At 43.5% G+C, this 15,178-nt stretch overlaps 1 protein-coding gene across 1 annotated transcript in view; it reads left to right on the forward strand.

Annotated features, from left to right (window-relative positions):
- LOC126474555 (synaptotagmin-5) overlaps positions 1-15,178 on the forward strand; it is a 258,676-nt gene that overhangs the window by 226,653 nt on the left and 16,845 nt on the right. Inside the window, exon 7 of the mRNA XM_050102030.1 lies at positions 12,893-13,041. Within this exon, the coding sequence (XP_049957987.1) occupies positions 12,893-13,041 (149 nt within the window). The remainder of the gene's footprint in view (positions 1-12,892; positions 13,042-15,178) is intronic.

Below are 15,178 nucleotides of genomic sequence, written 5' to 3' on the forward strand. Positions count from 1 at the left end.
TATTGTTCTATTCCATTGGATTCCACTCCAGACACGTCATATGCAGACCAGCTGACTCTGATAGTGTGCTATATCTGCCATCTGGAATAGTGGCAGATTTGTAAGGTTCTTCGACATGGAAGGCCATACCGCTGAGCAACTCACCCAAAGCTTACTAGATTTCTTGTATGAGAATGACAATGATATCACAGATTGTCATGGGTGAAGCTATGACAATGCCAACAACACGAGTGGGAAGTACAGTGGTTTAGAAACATGAATTAAGATGATAAGTAAATACACAGATTACATTCCCTGCTTTTCACATTCATTAAATTTGGCTGCCAAGTGTGCTGCAGATTGCTGTGACTGAAAGCCTCTGTACATTTTTTTACACTTCTTCTTATTGATGGCATCTTCATTTGAGGGCACTGCAAAAACTAGTTCAAAAACTCTAATTTTGAAAAGGTTGTTGGACATAAGGTTGTTGGGTGGCGCAGATGCTACAAAAACAATTCTGTGTGGCTGTACCATGATCAAGCAAACTGGATGACATATAATAATATGGATCAAAGACAGAATGTCATAACCAGGCTGATGGGCTAGTTTCAAAAATCAGTAAGTTGCAAATGCCAATAATGACTATGGCTTGGAAAGAAAGCCTGGAATGCTTGAAAGAGACTAGCACTTTGCTGCAGCAAAAGACTAAATGTTGACCGCCTGTGAAGAATATAAGCAGCAGACTTCAAGATGACACAAGTGAAATACAAAGTATGAGCATTTCAGCAGATCTGCTACACTGGAAAAGTTGGAGAAAATCAACCACCTGATCAACATTTTGAAATTCAGGTTTTTATTGTCATAACTGATAACGTGCTGTTTGCTTCAATTAAATGCTTGGAAGCATACCATCAAACGACTAGTCTATTTGGAATACTTCAGCAATTTAAGTCTTTAACAGCAGAAGAGATCTTGAAAAAATTCCAGTTCTCAACAGTAACCACCCAGACAAGTGCAGTTTTAAACTTTTAATGGAAAATTCATTGTAATTGTGTCTCTCAAACACAGAAATAGTCTTGCATGTTTACTTGTCTTTGTGATCACCAGTTGCAGTGGAGAATGTAGTAACATGATTCACGAAGTCTGTCGCACTTCACATGTTGTAGACCGGGAACTATCCGCTAGGCATGCCCTATGTAAACTGACTGGGCACGGTCCGTGCTGCTTGAGTTGTTGTTCCGCCGGCAGAGGGCACGGCTGAATTCTCGCGTATTCTCTGGTGGACGGGACTTTACTTGCAGCAACTACAGTCCTTGACGTGCCGTGCCAATGTGCGCCTCCCACGATCTTTCTGGTGGCTGCTGCACTCCTCCTTCTGGGGGTGAAACCACTGTGATCCACTGCATCGGAAGGTGAAGCGTCATGCAGTAGCGATGACCTCCACATCCATTGGAAGGCTGGAGTCAGAGGGATCTGCCAACCCTCGAGCCAGAACCTTCAAATTTGATTGGAAGTGACCTACACAAAGAGGCCCCCTTCGTCCCACCACCGGAGCCTGGGACAGAACGGGTGACAAGCCATCAAACTCCGGATCCCGGTCCACCTCGGGAGGGGCAAGACCCAGTGGCGGGGACGATGGGGAAGGGACAATCACAGGTGAACCAGCCTCCTGAGAAACCGGGCCTGCGAGGGGGGCCGGCTCTCGCCGGAGCATCTCTAACGATGGTGATGCTGGTGCTGGAGCTACTGGAGGCCGCCAAAGCGGAGAACCATCGCAGTGTGGCAGAGTCACAGGTGGGAGGGGCAGTACCGTCCCCTGAGAAAACAACACGGGTGCTGCCAATGGGGAGGCTGGTGCCCAAGGGATCGGAGGGTGGGTGCCCAAACGTGGACGCTGCTGATTTTGGTGACGACGTACCTCCTGGTCCCCCACCTGCAAGGTATAGAGCCAGCGGCCATTGTGGCGTGGGACCACTGCCGGTATCCAACGTGGATTGTGACCAAACCCACGTGCCCAGACCGACATACCCGGTGGAAAGCCGGGTACCCCATTTTGCGGAGACTGGCGAAGACCAGGGCAGAGGAGGTGCAGCAGAGTCCTGGGTTGGCGTGCGTGGAGGAGCTCTGCAGGGCTGCGTTCTCCCATCAGTGTGGTCCAGTATGCCATCAGGAAAAACGTCAACACCTCCTCAGCAGGAAATTCATGCACATACTTTTTCATCTGCGTCTTAAATGTTCGCACCATGCGCTCGGCTTCCCCATTCGATTGTGGATGAAAGGGGGCAGAGCAAATGTGGCGAATACTGAAGCGCCTAAAAAAATCCTGGAAGGTTTGCGAAATAAACTGAGGTCCATTGTCCGATACCAGGGTGACTGGCAGACCTTCCACAGAAAAAATTTTTGCTATTGCGTGGATTGCAACTTCTGAAGTGGTTGAGGAGCAGTGAACCACATATGGGAGTCGGAAATAAGCATCAATGACAATGAGCCAAAAGCCATTGAGAAACGGGCCCGCAAAATCTATGAGAACACGTTCCCATGCCTGGGCTACAGGCAGCCATGAAGAGAATGCTGACCTCGGAGATGCCTGTTGGCTCGCACACTGGGAACAGGCAGCCACCATGTGCTCAATTTCTTTGTCAATACTGGGCCAGTACACATGTCTGTGAGCCAAGGTTTTAGTATGGGAAACACCCCAGTGTCCCTCATGTAATAATGTGAGGACCTCCCTTCGCAAACTTGCAGGAACAACCACGCGAGGAGCTGTATCATCGGTAGCCAGAAGGAGAACTCCTTCCAAGACTGAGAGGTGGTCTCGTAGAACAAAATAATTACGAAGAGGGTCCGAGGCCTGACCTGGAGGTCGGGACGACCACGCCTGCTAAACGAGGTGAACTACTTGCTGGAGAACTGGGTCAGCTGCCGTTTCCCTGGCGACTCTAGAACTAGTGATTGAGAAGCCATCAACCGCTTGGCGGGACGCCACATCCAACTGAAAACACATAATCTCATGCTGTCCAGTAGGGTGAAAATGAATGTCATAACGTTACTTAGAGAGGAACGAGGCCCAGCACTGCAGTCTGTGTGCCGCCCTATCCGGAATCTGAGAGGCAGGGCCAAATAACGATATTAATGGCTTATGGTCAGTGATTAACTGAAACTTTGTGCTATACAAGAAAGGGTGAAACTTGGTAACAGCGTAGACAATGGCCAAAGCCTCTTTTCCACCTGGGAGTAATGGGCCTGCATGGGAGTAAGAGTTTTAGACGCAAACGCCAGTGGCTGCTCGGAGCCATCCACGTTGCGATGGGCCAGGACCACCCACACCCCATACTGCGAAGCATCTGTAGCCAGGACCAACGGCTTATTGGGGTAAAAAGTAGCCAAACAAGGCGCTGACATGAGGAGGCTCTTCAACGAGGTGAACGCTCGCTCACATGCAGGCGACCAATCAAAAGAAACCCCCTTGCGCAGAAGGCAGTACAGGGGTGGGCTATGGTGGAAGCCCTGGGAATGAACCAGTGGTAATAGGCAATCTTGCCTAAAAAAGCTTGTAACTCCTTCAGCGAAGCGGGCCACAGAAGGTTGACAATACCTTGGACCAAACTTCCTAGTGGCTGGACGTCGTGCCGAGAGATGGTGTAGCCCACATACTCAATGGACGGTTGGAAGAAGTTTGACTTACGCAGGTTGCAATGGAGGCCCACGGACCTGAATTTGAGAAAGAGGGTGCGAAGGTTGTGCAAGTGGACCTCTGCTCTGTGGCCTGCGACAATTATGTCATCCAGGTAATTAATACAATGAGGGATTGTCGACGTGACATGCTCAAGATAACACTGAAATATCGCCAGAGCACTGGAGATTCCGAAGGCCAAGCGCTGGTATTGGTAAAGGCCAAACGGGGTGTTGATGACCGCCAGACTTTTGGAGTCCTCATCAAGTGGTATCTGATGATAAGCCTCCGAAAGATCAATTTTCGAAAAATATTGGCCTCCCGCCACGGCGGAAAACAATTCATCAGAACGAGGCAAGGGATAGGTGTCTACCACCAACTGGGAATTAATGGTGGCCTTCAAATTGCCACAAAGACGTAATTTTCCCAAGGGCTTCCTGACAATAACGAGGGGCGAAGGCCACTCACTAGAAGAAATGGGAAAATGACCCTGAGGGCTGTCAGCCGGTCTAGCTCTGCTTTTACCTGAGGGTGGAGAGGCAAGGGGATCTGCCTCGCGCGTAGAAAACACAGGCAAGCCAACACCTTCAATGTTGAATGAGCTTCAAAGTCTGAAACACGCCCCAGGCCCTCCTCAAAGATATCCTTAAAGTTAGAGATCAAAGATTCCAATGATTGATAGGGAACATCTTTGGAGACCAACTGTATGGTGTCAGCAATAGAAAAACCGAAAGCTTGAAAGGCATCCAATCCAAAAAGGTTAGCGGAGCTCGCATCACTGACAACAATAAAAGTAAGAAGCCGAGTGACTGATTTGTAAGTAACGTCGGTAGTGAATTGACACAGTAGGGGAATGAACTGTTTACCATAACCGCATAGATACCAGTAAACTGGCGCCAATGGGGGCGACCCAAGGTCGGAGTAAGTTTGTGCATTCAACAAGCAAACTGCCGCACCCGTTTCTACTTGCAGTTGTAATCGGCGCGACCGAACCGACGCATCGATAAAGAGTTTGTGTCGATATGTCGGGAGCCTGGCCCGATGAAACTTCCTGAATGTCCACGTCCATGTCCTCTGTACCTGCTTCCTTCAATTCCTTTGAGGCTGAGCGGCAAACTTTAGCAATGTGTCCTTTTTTATTACATTTGCGACAAATGGCCCAACGCTGGGGGCACTCTGACCAATCATGATGTACATAACACGACGCACAGGACAGTAACAGGGGCCAATGGCCAGAACTCTGTTTACGCGATGTGCGGGAGCGGCTGCAATGGCCGGATCAAGCCGCTTGCACTTTGTCCACCCCCAATACAGTGGATGCAGCCGTGCCACCCTGAACTGCCACGATGTCGCACCACGCTTCCAACTGTTGACCTGCGGCGTTAGAGACTTCATACGATTGAGCAATGGACAGGACTTCCTCAAGGGAAGGATCTTCCAACTGCAGGGCCCGTTGCTGGACCTCCCTATCAGGGGCCGAATGAACAATGACGTCTCGCACCATAACGTGGGCATACGATTCTCGCAACTGCTCCGTGACAAAATGACACTTGCGACTAAGACCGTGCAGGGTAGCGGCCCATGCCCGGTAAGACTGATGGGGCTGTACCTTGCATTGATAGAACTCGACTCTAGCCGCCACAACATGCGTGCGGCGGCGATAATAGGAAGACAGTAATGAACACAATGCGTCAAACAACAAGGACGAGGGTTCCTGCAATGGCGCTAGCTGCCGCAAAACTTGATACAGCGAGGGAGATATCAAAGACAAGAAAAGAGCATGACATAACTCCGCATCAGCAACATGAAACGCCCGGAAATGCTGCCGAAGGCGATGTTCATATGCGTCCCAATCCTCTGCCATCTCATCATACGGGGGAAAAGGAGGAGGGAATGGCGCTGGAGCCGACCATGTGGAGAGCAACGCCGGAAGGACTTGTTTCATGGTGGCCATGAGCTGTGTCTGCTGCTCAACCAAAACCCGCACTAAATCCTCCATGCCGTGGATAAGCTGCGAAACTGGAACAACAACGCAACACGCGAAAGAACAACCCTACTCGTCGCCAATTGTGTAGTAACACGGTTCACGTTTTCCGTCACACTTCACATGTTGTAGACCGGGAACTGTCTGACGGCAGAGGGTGCGGCTGAATTCTTGCGTGTCCTCTGGTGGACGGGACTTTACTTGTGGCAACTACTGTCCTTGACACGCCATGCCGATGTGTGCCTCCCATGATCTTTCTGGTGGCTACTGCAGAGAATGTTCTTTCTCAACATTAGAGTGCCTTAAACATGAGTTAAGAAATGCAACAGGACAAGTGCTTTGGATGAGAGGTTGAGAACTCTGGACTGTTGTGACTGGTTCTTGTAATTATGCGTTATTACAGGTCTGTGAGCCAGTGGTAAAGGCTCTGTGATGTTAATGAGGTGGGCCAAGCTCTTTTTGTAGAAGAGGAGTGGTGGTTGATGGTGTGGCTGTTTGGGAGCTGCAGATCAGCAGGAAGGGAAACACCATTGTTGAGGTAGTTTAGGAGAAGGTGGGATAGCTTTTTGAGGTGAGTCTGGCATGCTGTTGCAGACTGAAGTTGGTTTGGTGGATGATACTATCCACGGAAATATGAGAGGCAGATAACTGCATGATTTTGTAGAAGGAGAGAAGTCTGATGGAGTGGAAACTGGCAGATGAGGTATATAGGTCACAGATTAGTCAGGTAAGTCAAGAGATTGCTGTATTTGAAACTGTAAAAGAGGTTAGTATAGAATAGGATTACATCGAAAAACAGGGACTTTCAATTTTAGGCCTTTGGGAGTAACTCCAAGGGACAAGCAGGTTTCAAGAAATACAATGTGGGACCTCAATTTTGATAGTGCGAAAGTATGTTTTCGAAAATGACAGCTATAATATGTGATGTCCCCCCCCCCCCCTCTTCCCACCACAAACCATGGACCTTGCTGTTGGTGGGGAGGCTTGCGTGCCTCAGCGATACAGATGGCCGTACTGTAGGTGCAACCACAACTGAGGGGTATCTGTTGAGAGGCCAGACAAACATGTGGCTCCTGAAGAGGGGCACCAGCCTTTTCAGTAATTGCAGGAGCAACAGTCTGAATGATTAACTGATCTGGCCTTGTAACACTAACCAAAACAGCCTTGCTGTGCTGGTACTGTGAACGGCTGAAAGCAAAGGGAAACTATAGCTGTAATTTTTCCCGAGGGCATGCAGCTTTACTGTATGATTAAATGATGACGGCGTCCTCTTGGGTAAAATATTCCGGAGGTAAAATAGTCCCCCATTCTGATCTCCGGGCGGGGACTACTCAGGAGGACGTCGTTATCAGGAGAAAGAAAACTGGCGTTCTACGGATCAGAGCATGGAATGTCCAATCCCTTAATTGAGCAGATAGGTTAGATAATTTAAAAAGGGAAATGGATAGGTTAAAGTTAGATATAGTGGGAATTAGTGAAGTTCAGTGGCAGGAGGAACAAGACTTTTGGTCACGTGAATACGGGGTTATAAATACAAAATCAAATAGGGGTAATGCAGGAGTAGGTTTAATAATGAATAAAAAAATAGGAGTACGGGTAAGCTACTCCAAACAGCATAGTGAACGCATTATTGTGGCCAAAATAGACACGAATCCCATGCCTACTACAGTAGTACATATAGGTATAATAATGAATAAAAAAATAGGAGTACGGGTAAGCTACTCCAAACAGCATAGTGAATGCATTATTGTGGCCAAAATAGACACGAATCCCACGCCTACTACAGTAGTACAAGTTTATATGCCAACTAGCTCCGCAGATGATGAAGAGATTGATGAAATGTATGATGAGATAAAAGAAATTATTCAGGTAGTGAAGGGAGATGAAAATTTAATAGTCATGGGTGACTGTAATTCGAGAGTAGGAAAAGGGAGAGAAGGAAACATAGTAGGTGAATACGGATTGGGGTAAGAAATGAAAGTGGAAGCCGTCCGGTAGAATTTTGCACAGAGCATAAATTAATCATAGCTAACACTTGGTTCAAGAATCATAAAGGAAGGTTGTATACCTGGAAGAATCCTGGAGATACTAAAAGGTATCAGATAGATTATATAATGGTAAGACAGAGATTTAGGAACCAGGTTTTAAATTGTAAGACATTTCCAGGGGCAGATGTGGACTCTGACCACAATCTATTGGTTATGAACTGTAGATTAAAACTGAAGAAACTGCAAAAAGGTGGGAATTTAAGGAGATGGGACCTGAATAAACTGACTAAACCAGAGGTTGTAGAGAGTTTCAGGGAGAGCATAAGGGAACAATTGGCTGGAATGGGGGAAAGAAATACAGTAGAAGAGGAATGGGTAGCTTTGAGGGATGAAGTAGTAAAGCCAGCAGATGATCAAGTAGGTAAAAAGATGAGGGCTGGTAGAAATCCTTGGGTAACAGAAGAAATATTGAATTTAACTGATGAAAGGAGAAATATAAAAATGCAGTCACTTAAGCAGGCAAAAATGAATAAAAACGTCTCAAAAATGAGATCAACAGGAAGTGGAAAACTGCTAAGCAGGGATGGCTAGAGGACAAATGTAAGGATGTAGAGGCTTATCTCACTAGGGGTAAGATAGATAAGGCTTATCTCACTAGGGGTAAGATAGATATTGCCTACAGGAAAATTAAAGAGACCTTTGGAGAAAAGAGAACCACTTGTATGAATATCAAGAGCTCAGATGGAAACCCAGTTGTAAGCAAAGGAGGGAAAGTTGGAAGGAGTATATAGAGAGTCTATACAAGGGCAATGTACTTGAGGACAATATTATGGAAATGGAAGAGGATGTAGATGAAGATGAAATGGGAGATACGATACTGCGTGAAGAGTTTGACAGAGCACTGTAAGACCTGAGTTGAAACAAGGCCCCGGGAGTAGACATCATCCATTAGAACTACTGACGGCCTTGGGAGAGCCAGTCATGACAAAACTCTACCATCTGGTGAGTAAGATGTATGAGACAGGTGAAATACCCTCAGACTTCAAGAAGAATATAATAATCCCAATCCCAAAGAAAGCAGGTGTTGACAGATGTGAAAATTACCAAACTATCAGTTTAATACGTCACAGCTGCAAAATACTAACATGAATTCTTTACACACGAATGGAAAAACTGGTAGAAGTTGACCTTGGGGAAGATCAGTTTGGATTCCTTAGAAATGTTGGAATATGTGAGGCAATAATGACCTTACGCCTTATCTTAGAAGAAAGATTAAGGAAAGGCAAACCTACATTTCTAGCACTTGTAGACTTAGATAAAGCTTTTGACAATGTTGACTGGAATCCTCTCTTTCAAATTCTAAAGGTGGCAGGGGTAAAATACAGGGAGCGAAAAGCGATTTACAATTTGTACAGAAACCAGATGGCAGTTATAAGAGTTGAGGGGCATGAAAGGGAAGCAGTGGTTGGGAAGGGAGTGAGACAGGGTTGTAGCCTCTCCTCAATGTTATTCAATCTGTATATTGAGCAAGCAGTAAAGGAAACGAAAGAAAAATTCAGAGTAGGTATTAAAATCCATGGAGAAGAAATAAATACTTTGAGGTTTGCCGATGACATTGTAATTCTGTCAGAGACAGCAAAGGACTTGGAAGAGCAGTTGAACTGGATGGACAGTGTCTTGAAAGGAGAATATAAGATGAACATCAACAAAAGCAAAATTAGGATCATGGATGGTAGTCGAATTAAGTTGGGTGATGCTGAGGGAATTAGATTAGGAAATGAGACACTTAAAGTAGTAAAGGAGTTTTGCTATTTGGGGAGCAAAATAACTGATAATAGTCAAAGTAGAGAGGATATAAAATGTAGACTGGCAATGGCAAGGAAAGCGTTTCTGAAGAAGAGAAATTTGTTAACATAGAGTATAGATTTAAGTGTCAGGAAGTCATTCTGAAAGTATTTGTATGGAGTGTAGCCATGTATGGAAGTGAAATATGGACGATAAATAGTTTGTACAAGAAGAGAATAGAAGCTTTCGAAATGTGGTGCTACAGGAGAATGCTGAAGATTAGATGGGTAGATCACGTAATTAATGAGGAGGTATTGAACAGAATAGGGGAGAAGAGGAGTTTGTGGCACAACTTGACAAGAAGAAGGGGCCGGTTGGTAGGGCATGTTCTGAGGCATCAAGGGATCACAAATTTAGCATTGGAGGGCAATGTGGAGGGTAAAAATCGTAGAGGGAGACCAAGAGACGAATACACTAAGCAGATTCAGAAGGATGTAGGTTGCAGTAAGTACTGGGAGATGAAGAAGCTTGCACAGGATAGAGTAGCATGGAGAGCTGCATCAAACCAGTCTCAGGACTGAAGACCGCAACAACAACAACAACAACAACAACAACAATATGTGATGTGATTCATCACAGCAAGAGAGGACGGTTTGGAGTGTCATACATGGTGGGAGTGGCAAAAACGAGAGGCAGAGGGTGAAACAAAATAGAAAAATGGAAGAAATGCATGGAAAATTTTGGAAAATCAGAAAAATACGAACATAAATCGTGAAAACAGACAATGGTTAACAAGAGGCAGTGAGTGGGCAAGTACTTCTTGCCACAAGAGTGGTCAATATGATCCCGAAAAATGAATAGAAAAAAAAATGATAGGCAAAGTTGTGAAAGGCGAAGAAATTTTAAAAACTGGCCAGACAGAAAGAGAAAGTCACAGGAGACTGTGATGTAGGAGACTGTAGTAAAAGTCGATCAGAAAAGTGTGGTGAAAAACAAACGCACAAAAATGTGAAAGAATTGTGTATAAACAGAGTAAGTGGAGGACAGGAAGGAAATTAGCAGTCAAATTTGAAAATAAATCGGTGAGAGACATTCGGGAGAATGCCCATAGCGTACCGTAGTGAATTGTGGACAAATCTGTAAATAACCGTAGAATTCTTATATGCAAATCCACAAATAACAATGGGCTCATCTGTATGCATGAAAACCAGTACTATGAGAAAAGATGTAGGAGGCAAAGCATTGATAAAACTGTGTGGTTCAGGTAAATAAATGATCAGAATACTAGCACAATCGGCAGAAAACCGATGATACTTTCAAGAATACAGATGACAATAAAGACTGTCAGGAGGGTCACATAAGAAGGAATGATGGCCACATGGGCTAATCTAACAACAAAAATAATCAATTGTTGATAATATAATATAAACAGGTAGATGAAAAAATCTACTCACCAAGTGGCGGCAGGATAACACACACACAAAAGGCTTAACTTTTACAAACTTTTGGAGCCAGTGGCTCTTTTTTCTGGCAGAAGAGTTGGAGGGGAAGGAAGAGGTGAGAAAGAAAAGACCTGGAGAGATTTAGGGAAAGGGGTACAATTCAGAAAAGTCACCCAGAATCCTGGGTCAAGGGAGACTTATCACATGGGATAAGAAGGAAAGACTGACTGTTGGGGACTGCGCCAGATGAGATTTGAAAACCTGAGAGTCAAAGATGGAAGACAAGGTAATACGCAAAACAGAGATTATCACTAAAACATTGTGCATGAATTAATAACACTGTAAAGCTAAGTGCATTGTGTGTAACAGAGTGGGAGGGGGGATGGCAAAAAATAGACAAGTCAAAAAATGAAGGATGTAGGAAACTACAATGGAGTGAAGAAAGGAGTAGTTACTGGGAATAAATGCTGAGGCACAAGGAATCAAAGTAAATTAAGGCCAGGTGGGTGGCGAGAACCAAGGACATGTTATAGCACTAGTTGCCACCTGCGGAGTTCTAAGAAACTGGTGTCTGAGGGAAGAATCCAGATGGCACATGTGGTGGAACAGGCACTGAGGTCATGATTGTCATGTTGTAAAGCATGCTCTGCAACATACAGTTGTGTGTCCTGTATACACCCTCTGCCTATGCCCATTCATCCTGACTGATAACTGGGTGGTGCTTGGTTTTCAACACCCACCTGGCCTTAATTTACATTAATTCTTTCTGTCACAGCATTTGTTCACAGTAACCACTCCTTTCTTCACTCCATTTTAGTTTTCTACTTCTTTCATTTTCTGCCTTGTCTATTTTTCACTGTCCACCCTCCAACCTCTGTTACATACAATGCATTCAGCTTTCCACTGTCATTAACTTGTGCATGATGTTTTAGTAGTAATCTCCTTCTAGCATATTACCCTGCCTTCCACCTATCAGCTCTCAGGTTTTCAAATCTCATCCAGTGCAGTCCCCAACAGTCTTTCCTTCTCATCCCATCCAGTAAGTCTCCCCTGATTCGGGGTTCTGGGTGACTTTTCTGAACTGTACCCATTTCCCTAAACCTCTTCAGTCCTTTTCCTTCACCCCTCTTCCTTACCCTTCAACTCTTCCCCCAGAAGAAGGAGCCTCTGGCTCTGAAACCTTGTAAAAGTTAAATCCTTGTGTGTGTGTGTTCCCCTGCCACTGCTTGGTGAGTAGATTTTTTATCTATCCACTTACATTGTCAATAACTGATTATTTTCATTGTTAAACTATCTACATTCTTACAATAAAAAGTCCTCTATTCTGGTACACATTATTTATGTGTACACAGGCTACATTTAAAGTATTAAATTAACAGGAAACCTTTTAATTTGGGAAAGAAGGAGCTACTGCTTCATCATTTTATTCTGTGACTGTTTCTATCTCCTATTTATGTACTGGTATTTACATGGTCTCATCGATATTAATCAAAGAAAAACAGTTATCATCATGCCCTGTCATTAGAAATCAACTTACAATGAATTTTGGTACTTGTCTTGCTTCAAACTGCAATAGGTTTCAACAAATGAAACTCTTGAATGGAGGGCATATAACCCCTTATATGACAACGTATGACCTCTTATGCCCATGTTGCGAGGCAGCTCTGTTGTGACCACTGCATCTCAAACCTGGAGACACATCTATCACATATGATTAGCTTCTCTTTACAACTGTGTGTATTATGTATGATGTTGCTTGACAGACTGTGTACATTTACTTGATTTTGTACTGCTTAGAAGCTACAATTTTATTCAGTCATTCATTTGCTCAATCATCATGTGTTGTAGAACCTGACATTAAGGGATATGGCACAAGTCAAGTTATGCATTAACAAAGAACTACAGATGTTAGGAACAAACTTTTCTTGCATTTTATGACTTACAACTACTTTCACATATGTAAAGGGTGTTATGAAATGTTGAGCAGTAATATAATATTCTAATTTTAATTGGTAGCAAAAACTTCTTGTTTCATTTTCAGATCCATTTGTGAAGGTGTACTTGCTAAATGGTGGTAAAAGAGTGAAGAAAAAGAAGACTGCAGCAAGAAAATCAAACTGCAATCCAGTATGGAATGAAGCTCTAACTTTCAATGTGGCATCAAGCATTTTACCACAGACTGCCGTAGAAGTGAGTAAATTTTGTTATTAATTCTTTTCTTTTAACTTATATGAAGAAACAGTATAAAAAAAATAAAAAAATAAAAGTTTCTGTTTGAGGACATTGCTGCAGTGTATGTGCAACACAGTGTAACTCTGATGCTGATATACAAGCACCACCACATAGGCAAGGGATTAGTATGACATTTGTGTCTTCCTGACATGAATGCAGTAAATGCAGAAACATGAACTATGGTAGTGACATTACCAATTGCGTCCTAACAGGACCAACATGCTCTTATTCTTTTCTTGGATGTCAAAGGACAAACACCGGTAGACATACATCAGAGAATGAAAATTGTGTACACGGCAGCTTGTCTGTCAAAAACCGGTGGAATAGTGCACCAAGTTCCATGCTGCTTCATAACAATGCATGTCCCTGTATTGCAAATTTTGTAACACAGAATTTATGCCAACTCGAATGGGAGACACTTGAACACCAGCCCTATGGTCCTGATCTTTCTCCATGCAATTATCATTCCTTCAGTCCATTAAGAAAGCTGATGATTCCTGTTGGACAAACATGTGCAGCAAGCACTTACAGTCTTCTTCAGACAACAGGACAGTGTTTTACCAAACAGGTATTTATTTTTTATTTATTTTTCACAATTATAGCCTATTATCTGAAAATCTAAAATAGGCCATACAATTCACATTTCACTGGATAGTAATAAATTATGTATTAATTATTTATTTCTGATACTTAATTTTTTAAAAAAACTACAACTGCTTCTACTACTACAAAACTGCATTAAAACTCTTAATCAATTACCCTCCTACTAATCTACTACATACACTACAGAGTTTTGTTCTCTGTTTGTACATTTATTTTGGTGCATTTAACTTGGAGACAGTTGGTTTCATTACTGGATCCACCCTCATACTACCCCAGTCAACAGTCATAGTCTGCTGGATTCCTTGGGCATCAGGCAGCACATCAGCAGCATTTCCACTGTAGCAAGTAATTCCAGCTATCACTGCTATTTCTTAAAGTCCACACTTCCATGATCATCTGTACCAATGCAATGTAGATTCTTGGGACAGTATTTCATTCAGTGGTTGCTAACCTCAATTATCTTCTCCTCATCTGCAGAGTATGTTGTCTAGCCTGGATGGCAGCATGTCGATTTATGGTTAAATGCCTCATTATGTTTACCTTCCTTCATACTGTTGCTGCAATATTGTCCAAGATGCACCAGGTCAGCTTGCTCCTTAGTGCTGCTTTAGAATCCAATCTCCTAAATACCTGGTGTCCATTACCTGCTGCATCTTCATAGAGTTTGCAGTCCCACAATGTGTGTTCTACTGTGCCCACACTGCTATCGTTCATCCGTCTTCTGATTTTGTATAGATAAGTGGTATAAGGGCCAAGGCCAGTCAGGTAAGGTATCAGTCCACTTGATGGGTTAAGAATCTCACTTTTAATCTCTCTTTTATGTTAGAGAGAAATTCATATGTTATCCTGCCAGTACCTGAAGTGTCCCATATATTTTCCACATTTATAATGTGCAATCTTTTATTGCCTTTTTCGAATTTGCCTCAGTTCCAAGCACCCTTTGTACTTCCATTTGATTTCCTTTCTTTAATCAGTAAAAGGCTCAATTTTTCCTAATTTCCAAGTCCACTGGGCATATTCCTAGAAATACTAACAAAGTATCATTCAAGGTAGTGCAGTAGGGGCCCATTAATATTAGTAGCATGCATTGTTCAACTCTTCTCACTGCTAAGGCTGGCTTCATTAGATGCAATCTATGAGCCCAGACATTCGCACCATATCCTATGACTGGTGCTAATATAGTTTGGCAGTATCCTCTGAATGTGTTCAAGGGAAGCTGAAATTGTCTATTTGCAATGGTTATAATTTTATTCATCACATTTATTCCTTTACTGACTGCTTCCTCTACATGCAAAGTTATGGCATTCATCCTGAAATACTCCTAGATATCTTGTTACTATGCTTCTCCTAATTGTAACATCATTTAATTTTATTTTAGGGTTTCTTATTAGGTTCCTTTTCAGCAGGAGGTACATTGTTTTACGAGTTGCTAGAGACAATTTAACACTTCAAAACCAGCCCTCAAGTCATGGATGGCCGCATTACATTTGTC

The sequence above is a fragment of the Schistocerca serialis genome, chromosome 4 (genome assembly GCF_023864345.2).
Source record: "Schistocerca serialis cubense isolate TAMUIC-IGC-003099 chromosome 4, iqSchSeri2.2, whole genome shotgun sequence".
Taxonomy (NCBI): domain Eukaryota; kingdom Metazoa; phylum Arthropoda; class Insecta; order Orthoptera; family Acrididae; genus Schistocerca; species Schistocerca serialis.